This window comes from Nilaparvata lugens, chromosome 14 (assembly GCF_014356525.2).
Source record: "Nilaparvata lugens isolate BPH chromosome 14, ASM1435652v1, whole genome shotgun sequence".
In the NCBI taxonomy this organism is placed as follows: Eukaryota; Metazoa; Arthropoda; class Insecta; order Hemiptera; family Delphacidae; genus Nilaparvata; species Nilaparvata lugens.
The window spans coordinates 21958856-21970727 of NC_052517.1; the positions used below are offsets into that span (position 1 = coordinate 21958856).

An 11872-nucleotide genomic window follows, 5' to 3' on the forward strand; every position below is an offset into this window, starting at 1 on the left:
AGCCTACTTCATACGCCAATATTAGAGTAAAAATCAGACTATAGAATTATTATTCATCATAAATCAGCTGACAAGTGATTACACAGATGTGTGGAGAAGCCAGTCTATTGCTGTATTTCCATAAGGTCTATAGTTTCAATCAGGTACTCAATTGTGGATGAGAATACTGCGTGAGGTCTACTGTTCACAGAACTCTTAGTATTCTTTATTCTTTCTTTATTGATTGATTGATACAATAAGTACATCATCAAAATGATAGAGAGAGGAATAATAAGGTAAACTTGTGCTATTCCTCTCCCAAATTTAGATGAGGTTACACATAGTTTAACACACATAGAATAGGTTAAATATAGTTCAATAATTATTCAGTTTATATTTTGTAGCTACATCTTAAACTTTCTTGTATTGTGGGATATTACATGGAAGTATATATATTGTAAGCCTATCTGTATCATGAGTCATGAGTTAATGTTGTCTGAGATGACTAACATATTGATGCAGAGTAATGCAGAGATCAGAGATAAACTTGATTATATGCTCAAAGGGAATTTAGTACGCCATTTTAACGACGATAATATTACTTCAACCCATTAACACCAAATTTTACGAGCCTAGCTTGAATTGATTGAACTATTTTTAGTATCCGACCATCAAAAACCATTGATCATTCATCTATATTATAATAGAGGAAATAACTTGCTTATACACGTACGGGATAGGATAATTATGTTTGACGCATCATCACGTCTCAACTGCTCAACTGATTAACTTGAAATATTGCATATAGATTCTTAATTATGGTTGGTTATAGTCATTTTTTCAAATTTTCCAAGATTTCATTATGTTAAGATTTCATTACATCAAGATTTCATTATGTCAAGTTTCAAACTAGACGGGTTTAATAGAACATGATGTAGAAGCAGTATGATCCACTTTGTTATGCTTTACCATAGGACTCCAGGTCCTCTCTGTCACACAACCCACAAAAGAGAGTGAGTGGGAGAAAGAAAGAGTGAGTTTGTGGGAGAGGAAAAGGTAGATACATGAAGAAAGATGGATTGAGGATGAGAACATAACGGTAGGAGCAGAAGAAGGTCAAAAGAACGGAAATAATTAGGTAAAAAAGACAGAAGCAGAAGGAGAAAAAGAGGAGGTAAAGAGATAGGAGGAGGGGGTGGAGGAGGAGGAGAAGGAGGTGGAGAGAAAGAAGACGAAAAAAAGAACAAGGAAAGAAAGGATAAAACAAATGCAACAAAGCTGACGTCAAAAAGAAAATGACGAGGAGAGGAGACTGAAAAAAATTGCAAGTTAGAGATGAGTAAACAAAAGGCAAAACGAAAATAGGAAAAACGAAGAAGAGGGGGATGAGAATGAGGAGGAAAGACATGAACACATTTGCAGGGAGGAGGATAATTGAATTAGGATAAAGAAGGGAATGTGGAGAGGAAGAGGAGGAGGAGGAGGAGGAGGAGGAGGAGGAGGAAGGACGTGACTAGGGTCGTTTGTGTAACTAGAAAAAAAATAGAAGTACAAAAAGAATAACGATATCAGTAGACAAAATTAATGAAGAAAGTAATGATAAAGGAGAAGAAAAAGGAAGATAAGAAAAAGGAGTAGGAAGAGCAGGACAAAGGGTGAGAAGAGATAGAGGGGTTTAGGACAAGGAAGAGGAATCGAAGAGAATTGATTGATGAGTGGAAAAACATGAAAAAGAAAAGGAGAAGGGGAGGAGGAAGACGGAAAGAAGAACAACAAGAGAGAGGAGAAAACAGATGCAAAAAGCTAACTTCAAAAAGAAGATGAGGAGGAGAGGGGACTGAGATAAATGCATGTTATAAGTAAACAAAAGGTAAAAAGAAGAGAGAGATGAGAATGAGGAGAAAAAAAGGAGAAATTGGGTGGAAGATAATGAAATTAGGGTAAGGAAGGGAAGAGTAGAATGAGGAAGGGAAGAAGGACGTAACTAGGGTCGTTTGTGTAACTGAAGAAAAACAAATAAAAGTACAATAAGAATAACGATATCAGTAGACAAAATTAATGAAGAAAGTAATGATGAAGGAGAAGGAAAAGGAAGATAAGAAAAAGGAGTAGGAAGAGCAGGACGAAGGGTGAGAAGAGATGGAGGGGTTTAGGACAAGGAGGAGGAATAGAAGAAGAGGAATAGACAAGAATGATGAGGGAGAGAAGACATATCTTAAAAACCAACAATAAACAACATGACTTTGAGAAAAAAGAAAGAAAAGAAAAGAAGAAAATGAGGAAGTGACAAATGTTAATGAAAAGAAAACCAAGGAAAAGCTAGAAAACTGATGATGAAGATGGTTGAGGAGGAGTCGGATGAGTAATAGGAGGAAGATGTGAAGGAGGAGGATGAGGAGGAGGTGGAGGAGGATGATGAGGAGGAGTAGGAAGAGGCAACGAAAGAGAGAGCAAGAAGAAGCCAGTCTGCTCAGGCATCAGGCTAGACACCACAGCCGTGCCAGTGCCACTAGGTCAAGGCCTTTCTGCAAAAACGGGAAATTTCACGGCTACGCAGGGAAATTTCAAGGCCGAGGGAAATTCCCACCCACTACTACTCCGCTACGTTGGCAACTCACAGCTGCTACGACATCTACCTGCTCCGACAGCATTTCAATTCAACGGGAAACTTCTTAACACCGCAGGGAGATTTCAAGGACGAGGGAAATTTCCTGCGCAGGGTTGGCAATACACAGCTGGTACCTGCTACAGCGTGTTGATTCAACTACAGAATCTCTTCTTCAAATTCTAGTGAAACTGAAACTTTTGCAACGCGTATCATCCGGCGTGATACGCGTATCATCATGCATTATACAAAGTTTTGTTGTATAGTGAGGTCCACGTTATAATGGCAGGGAGAAAGATAGAACAGTGTTAACGTTTCTCTGCCTTGCTACTGCCTTCTATCAAAAATAACAGTGGTGATACCGGTATATCTGATGTAATATTAACTGTTCATACTTATTAAAAAAAATAAATTATATTTATTCGTCAAAAAATGCATATCTCAATAAGTAAATAATAAATTTTCATGATTCAAATTAAATAAAATCAATTTTAATTCATTGTATCTTGGTTAAAGTGCAGTAGCATATACTTATATTTATTTTTTGTAAAGCTATTTTGTATTTTGTTTTTGGCAAATAAATTCATTCATTCATTCAAATATTTTGTTTATTAATTATTTTTCTACATTGTTCAAACAAGATCTGGAAACATTGTGAAGCTAGAAAAGGATAGCGCTATCTGCTTTGTGGAATGATAGACAAGGATAGCAATACCAATGTTGATCGAATACTGCCATTATAACGTGGACCTCACTATAGGATAAGCGTTTATCAGTAGGCGGTCGCAGGTACGCACATTTTATCACGCGTGAACGAAGCTTGTTTTCACGCCACTTGATTTCCTACAAATTAGATTGGAGTATGCCACAAGAGCTTGTTTTCACGCTGTAACAGACGTATTTTCTAGGTCGCATATTCCAGCTTGTTTTCACGCCACTTGAAATCCCACAAACACGAAGTAAAATAGGCATCTTCTTTCTCTGTGCCACAAATTAGATTGGAGTATACCACAAGAGCTTGTTTTCACGCTGAAACAGGCGTATTTTCAAGGCCACGATTTCAACAAAGCGGATAGCTCTATCTCTTTCTCGCTTTGTTCTCTTGCCAGATCGTCTTTTAACAATGTGGAAATAATAATCAATTAACAATATATTTCATCTTAAATATGGAAATTTGTTACGAAATTATTGAAAAATAAAATGTATTGCTTAATAAAATACTAGTAGTTCTGTGAACAGTAGACCTCACGCAGTATTCTCATCCACAAGTACCTGATTGAAACTATAGACCCTATGGAAATACAGCAATAGACTGGCTTCTCAACACATCTGTGTAATCACTTGTCAGCTGATTTATGATGAATAATTCTATAGTTTGATTTTTACTCTAATATTGGCGTATGAAGGAGGCTCCTTTTTCCTTTTATATTATCCTTGAAATGCAAAATTTCCGAAAACCGTGTATATACGTCGACGAGCAATTAAAAAAGGAACACACCTGTCAAGTTTCATGAAAATCTATTACCGCGTTTCGCCGTAAATGCGCAACATTTAAACATTAAGAGAAATGCAATACTGTCGACTTGAATCTTAGACCTCACTTCGCTCTGTCAATAATTGATTATTTTAAACGAGAATTATCATTTAATATAACATCAATAAACCTGTATCAGCTACCGTTCATAGAAGGCATTGACAAGACAGAGGATCTGCAACGTTGTTCTCCTATCTTTCTCCACTATCATTATAACGTGGATCTCACTCTAGGCCTGGTTGCACAAAAGCCTGTTAAATTTAATCATGCTAAAATTCAACGAGAACCAATGAGAGAAGATTTTACTGACACGAAGACATCTCTGATTGGTTGGCATTTATTTATTTAAACATTGACACATACAATAATCATTCTCAATTATGCTTTTAATCGATATTAAAAATTAACAGACTTTCGTGCAACCTAGTGATAGAGAACAATATTCTAATTCCAGAGAATTGATTTATTGATTTAGTACTTTATTAATGTAGATTACAATATATACTGGCTTATACACTTATATACAATAGCTTACAATACACCAAAATTATAGATGAATTTACATAATATAGACTAAGATAATAATTATTGAACTGTATATGATATGAAAAAAGCAATTTGGAATAACTATAGATAATATTGTAATGCATGTACATTAATTGGCGGAGCTTTGGACATATCAATGTCCATTCTTCGGAAACAATATTCAATATATCCTTCCCACTAACTCTCTACCAAAATCTGAGAGAGCACAGAATTCCAACAGTCTTCCTTCTCTCCAACCATCCTATATTTATATCAGACTACCCAACGTTGTTCGAATACCTATTTACACACTTTGTGCCCTCTTTGTATATCTATGAAGTGATAAGACCGACGCCCCACTCACATATATATTTACACACACAATTGGCACTGCCAACACGACAGATCGAAATTGCCCTCCAGGCATCGGTGGGGTCAACTTTTTCCCCCTGTCCTCTTCACCACGTCATGTTAAATCGAGCTGTGTCATGTCTGTGCTCAATGATTTGGTCTGATATTCTTGGGTCACCTCTGAGCTTCTACTACTGATTCTTCTTTTTCTTCTACTTCTTCATTTCTTGTTCTATTTTTCTTCTTCTACTTCTTTTTCTTCTTCTTCTTCTTCTTCCTCTTCTTCTTCTTCTTCTTCTTCTTCTTCTTCTTCATCTTCTTCTTCTTCTTCATCTACTTATTCACCTCTTCATCAACATTATAATTATTATTATCACGATCATCATCTTCATTTTCATCTACTTCTACTGAGGTCTAAGGAAACAAAACTCACATTCCCCACCTTTTGAAATATTTCAGGAATAAAACTTATTTCCTCTTCCTTCTTCTTCTCTTCTTCTTCTTCTTCTAAATAAAGTACTCAATCAATCAATCAATCAATCTTCTTCTTCTACTACTATTTCTTCTTCTACTTTTACTTCTTCTTCATCTACTTCTTCTACAAATATTTCTTAACCCATTCATCGACATTATCATTATCATCTTCATTTTCTTCCCCTACTACTTCTATTGAGGCCTACAGATGCAAAACTCACATTCCCTACTTTTTGAAATATTCAGGAATAACTTAATTCCTCTTTCTTCTTCTTCTTCATCTACTTCTTCTACAAATATTTCTTAACCCATTCATCGACATTATCATTATCATTTTCATTTTCTTCCCCTACTACTTCTATTGAGACCTATAGATGCAAAACTCACATTCCCCACTTTTTGAAATATTCCAGGAATAACTTATTTCCTCTTTCTTCTTCTTCTTCATCTACTTCTTCTACAAATATTTCTTAACCCATTCATCGACATTATCATTATCATTTTCATTTTCTTCCCCTACTACTTCTATTGAGACCTATAGATGCAAAACTCACATTCCCCACTTTTTGAAATATTCCAGGAAAAACTTATTTCCTGTTCCCTTCTTCTTCTTCTTCTACTACTACTATTTCTTCTTCTACTTTTACTTCTTCTTCTCCATCTACTTCTTCTACAAATACTTCTTAACCCATTCATCGACATTATCATTATCATCTTCATTTTCTTCCTTCTACTTCTACTGAGCCCTATCGATACAAAACACACATTCCCCAAAACTATTTTGAAATTCTACAGGAATAAGAAAAAACTGATATTACACTTTATGACTTTTTGCCCCACTTGGATGTAATGAGCTGGTTTTCGTGCGTCATATAGAGGCCGAAAATGATTGTTTTCCGACCAGGCCGGTAAAATTTTTACGGCCCTAGGGCTGTAAAATAGCCTTGAAGTCAGCTGATTCTGATTTGATGTGAACGTGTTTACAAAATAGTTAATGAAACGGAATCAGTTTATGCTTCTATAATTGAATAAAGTATCCTGCAATAATATACTATCATTTTATTTGGATGAATGAAATACAGTTATATTATAAACTATTCAAATTCGATTTTCAGAGTAGGATAGAACTTCTAACCTAAACTTCCGTTGACATTCAGATTGGCCAAATTTCAAGTGTGCTAAATCAGCTGATCAAAAACTTTTCATTATTTGTGTTTATTATTCAATAATTAAAACATTTATAATCATTATCATCTTATTGTCATTTAAAAGAATAAAAAAGTATAAACTCAACCTCCCACATAATTGAACTTAATCTTTTAGGTCAGTTAGACAAATCAGAATAAAAAATAAAAATACTTGGACTATCTCCTGATATTCAGATTTGCTAGAGCTATGACCTTCCACTTTTGCTTTGGGAAGTGCTTATAATAGACAATTATTCTCATATAAATATATTGTTTATTTTTCTGTGTGGCAAAAAATATCGTTCGCACCACGGGCAAAAATGTTTTTCCGGCTCTCAATCTTTTCTAGTCCTCGGCCTAAGGCCTCGGACTTGAAAACCGATTTCGAGCCGGAAAAGTCTCATTTTCGGCTCTAGGTGCGAAATATACTATTTCGTATGACCTGATTTTTGTGTTATTTGCATTGGGCCTTCAAATTTCATTTACAGTATACATGGGAAAAATAAAGATTCAGAGAAATATAGTTTTTTCTCAGATACAAGTCCAAGTTCTGTATTTTCAGAAGCAGATGCCTAGCTAACCGAGTTTTCTAGCTTTATAGTAAGTAAGGAGAATAAGGACGAAAATGTCCTGATCCTAACCTCCTCCTCCTCCTCCTCCTCCCCATCCTATACAATCTCCCAATCATCCTCCTCCTCCTCCTCCTCATCTTCTACAATACCCCTTCCTCCTCCTCCTAATCTTCATCCTTCTCCACCACCCTCAACATCCTCCTCAAACTTCTTCTTCTTCTTCGTATTCTTCTACTCCTTCTTATTCCTTTCTCTTACTTTTACTCTTCTTCTACTTCTCCTACTTCTTCTTCTTCTTCTTCTTCTTCTTCTTCTCTTCTTCTTATTCTACTACTTTTACTCTTCTTCTTCTTTTTCTTCAGCCGGTGCAATCCCGCAATGTGTTGAGCCCCAGTAAACGTTATCGTTGCAGTGTTGCCAAACTGTGCAGCAGCCAGTCACAGTGTTGCCTCTTGCCTTGTCTACTACAGGTACATTGGCATTTGCTTGCAGTTGAATTGTTCTCACACCAAGCTACGGCGGCCATTTAATTCGCCAACTAAACAGGGAGCCAGTCAAAGTCGACAATAAAAGGTGTCCCAGCCGAAGATCATAGATTCTAAATGAACTATGATTTTGTAGCTATGAAGCAACAAAAAATGTCCCGTAAAATTTTCTTATATCAACCTTAGTTTCTCTCGATATTATATCTCGGGAACTAATATCGACTAATATCAAGTCTTAAGCTGGAATTTCGTTTGTGTGTAAATGCCGTCGTCGACCACGACAGGGTGAGAATCTCACATTGGGTAGATTTCAATTTGTCTAAATAACCTAAAAGATTATGTTTAGTTATGCTTCAATTGGGGGGAGATTTAGTTTATACTTTGAAATAATTTTAAATGGCAATATGTTGATATTACTAGTAGTTCTGTGAGCAGTATACCTCACGCAGTATTCTCATCCACAAGTACCTGATTGAAACTATAGACCTTATTGAAATACAGCAATAGACTGGCTTCTCCACACATCTTTGTAATCACTTGTCAGCTGATTATGATGAATAATTCTATAGACTAATTTTTACTTTCCTTGCCCTATTACCATAGGTAAGGAAAGTATTGCTTTCCGAAAAAAAACAAGTTACCCCAATTTCCAAATTCTATAACGTTTCAAGGCCCCATGAGTCCAAAAAATTGGTTTTTGGGTATTGGTCTGTATGTGTGTGTGTGGTGTTTGTGTGTGTGTGTGTGTGTGGTGTGGTGTTTGTGTGTGTGTGTGTGTGTGTGTGTGTGTGTGTGTGTGTATATGAGTGTATGTGCGTCTGTGTACACGATATCTCATCTCCCAATTAACGGAATGACTTGAAATTTGGAACTTAAGGTCCTTTCACTATAAGGATTCGACACGAACAATTTCGATCAAATGCAATTCAAGATGGCGGCTAAAATGGCTAATATGTTGTCAAAAACAGGGTTTTTCGTGATTTTCTCGGAAACGGCTCCAACGATTTTGATTAAATTCATAGCTAGAAAAGTCATTGATAAGCTCTATCAACTGCCACAAGTCTCATATCTGTAAAAATTTCAGGAGCACTGCACCATCTATGCAAAGTTTGGTTTTAGATTCCCAATTATCAGGCTTCAGATACAATTTAAACAAAAAACTCGAGTGGAAAAGATCGAGCATAAAAATCTCAACAATTAGTGTTCAGTAACATTTTCACCAAAAATTGAAAATAAGCTCGAAATTCGAGAAAATGTGATTATCAAATTGCAAACTGTTGGCAACTGTTGATTCTATTAAATCATTCACTATGAAGAGATAGCAGACTTCGTGTGTTTGCAGCGCTATTGTCCTGTCACCAGCTGTCTCAGATCTTAGAATAGTAGATTTGATATGTGCGGTAACACTAGCGTCAGGTGATCAATTTTCATAACAGCAAGGAAAGTTGTGTGAGTGCGCCACACCAGATTTTTACTCTAATATTGGCGTATGAAGAAGGCTCCTTTTTCCTTTTATATTATCCTTGGAATGCAAAATTCCAAAAAGTGAAGTGAACAACTACAAGACTTGACATATTTCGGACCATGTGTAACCTCATCTAAATTTGGGAGAGGAATAGCACAAGGTTACCTTATTTTTCCTCTCCCTATCATTTTGATAATGTACTTATTGTATAAACGCATAAATGAATTTTCAATATAATTTATTTAGTGACTTACCCGAGCTCCCAAGAAGCGTGCTTCGAGTAGTTCCTGCTTGCGAGGATCTAAGGCTGTCTGGAAGTGGTGTTCCATCTTCAAGCCCACTCCTGCAATAACACAACATCACACAATTATCACATCAACTAAATAATTAACAAATTATTCACATTACAGAAACACCTTATCAGAGCTGCATTATGCAGGCCAAGATTGTACCCTAGTAGACTTCTTTTTCAAGAATTCCAGGTGCTCACAGTGAGGCAAACATATGTTAAAAGAATCATATTATTCATTAATAAGAATAGTGATACATTCAACTTAAGGAATAATCCATATAAATTGCGTCCCTCCAATCCATTACAATTTGATATTGACTTTACCAGCTTAAGTGTATGTAGACGTCATTTTGAATATCAGTGTTACTTGTTTCTAATAAAGTCCCAACTGATTTCATTATTATAGAATTACAAAATCCATTATGAATGTTATATGGATTGGATTAGGATAAATGTTTATTTTAAATTATCTATATCCATTATGTAGTGTTTCATTCTTATGTTTTAAATTTTAAAAGATTATTGTCATGGCTTCCTTGAATTGGTCTTTTTGGGTTTGTCACTTGCTTGTGATTTTGTTACTTGGTCTTATCGTTTGTAAGTATTGAGATGTGACCTGGTTTCCATAATTTTAGTTATTCTAGTGTTTTGAATAAGCTCGTTTTCTTTCTATTGACATGTTTTCTGTACCTAGTTGTTCGAACTCAGCTGCGGCACCAGTTTTCTTTGCCGTATGCCATTATGTAAGTTAGAATATTTATTTTATCAATCTGTATATTTATGGCAAATAATGAATTTGAATTTGAAATAATTAATTACCGATATCAATAAAATTTAATACCTTCTGCTTCATCCATTACCCACACTTGTGGGATCGATGGCGTCATAAAATTCCATTCCAATACACGTAATTACACAACAACTATTCAGATGGCACATCCAGAAACTAAAATAAATTCTAATCATCATTCATAGATTCACTCACATTATAATATAACTTGTCACAAGTTATAACCACACGATGATACAGTATCATCTCAACTTGATACAAAACTCTATGATTTTTACATTCGCTATCTGCTTTGTTGAATGATAGACAAGGATAGCAACACCATTGCTAATCAAACACTGCCATTATAACGTGGACCTCACTATAGAACAAGAACAACCACAACATGATACAGTTAAACACAATATGATACAGTATCATCTCAACTTGACACACAACACTATGATTTGATACATTCGCTTTCTGCTTTGTGGAATAGCAGACAAGGATAGCAACACCAATGTTGATCGAATACTGCTGTTATAACGTGGACCTCACTATAGAACAAGAACAACTACAAAATTATACAGTATCAACACAATATGATACAGTATCATTCCAACTTGATACACAGCACTATGATCTGATACATTCGCTATCTGCTTTGTCTAATGACAAACAAGGATTAGGATTGTTCTATTTAATAACGTAGCCAACTATATTAGCCTACAACTTCTAAAATCTAACACCTTGATTCAATACAAAACAAGCATTTCAGACAAATTCAAAACATGCCAAAGTTAGTTCAAATAGGAACTAAAATTTTATACTCAAATTCATGCTATTTGTAGCTCAATATCATTCAAGTACAGTACTCCAATTCATGCTGCCTCCATCAGCTCGTCAGGGGTCAACGCACCATATGCTGAGTTCTTTCTACAATATCTTCACTAACTGGTAAGTTCCTTATTTTTCAACTACACAAATACCTCTTCAGTAAGAAACTAGTTCTTTTACTTCTTCTTCTTCTTCTTCTTCTTCTTCCTCTACCACTTCTTCAGCTTATTCTTCTTCTTCATCTTATTCTTCTTCCCAGCCACCTCCTCCTTCTTAATGATCATCTTCTTCTTCATCACAACCTCCTCCTCCTTCTTCATCATCATCATCATCATCATCATCATCATCATCATCATCATCATCATCATCATCTTCTTCTTCTTCGCAACCACCTCCTCTTTCTTCTCTTCATCATCATCATCATCATCATCATCATCATCATCTCATCATCATCATCATCATCATCATCATCAGCGTCTTCTTCTTCTTTGCAGACCTTCACCAGTCTAGTCTGGAGTCTGTAGTACAGTGAGTGTACCTCTCTATATAACTACTCCCACTATGATCATTGATACTACAACTTCTTCTCCCTCTTCTCTACCGCTTCTTCTTGTTGTTCTTCTTCATCCAAACACCTCCTCCTCTTTCTTCTTCGTCATGAGCAGCCATCTTCATCTAACACTGCGTCTTCTCAATACCTCCACCTTCTTCTTCCTCTTTTTCAGCGTCCTCTCGATCATCTTCTTCTTCTTCTTCTTCTTCTTCTTCGCCAACTGACCGATGTTCCGTCGTGCTTT

General features: G+C 35.8%; 1 protein-coding gene across 1 annotated transcript in view; it reads right to left on the minus strand.

Moving 5' to 3' along the window:
- LOC111060123 (serine/threonine-protein kinase tousled-like 2) overlaps positions 1-11872 on the minus strand; it is a 132671-nt gene that overhangs the window by 92207 nt on the left and 28592 nt on the right. Inside the window, exon 3 of the mRNA XM_039441090.1 lies at positions 9432-9520. Coding sequence (XP_039297024.1) covers positions 9432-9520 — 89 coding nt within the window. The remainder of the gene's footprint in view (positions 1-9431; positions 9521-11872) is intronic.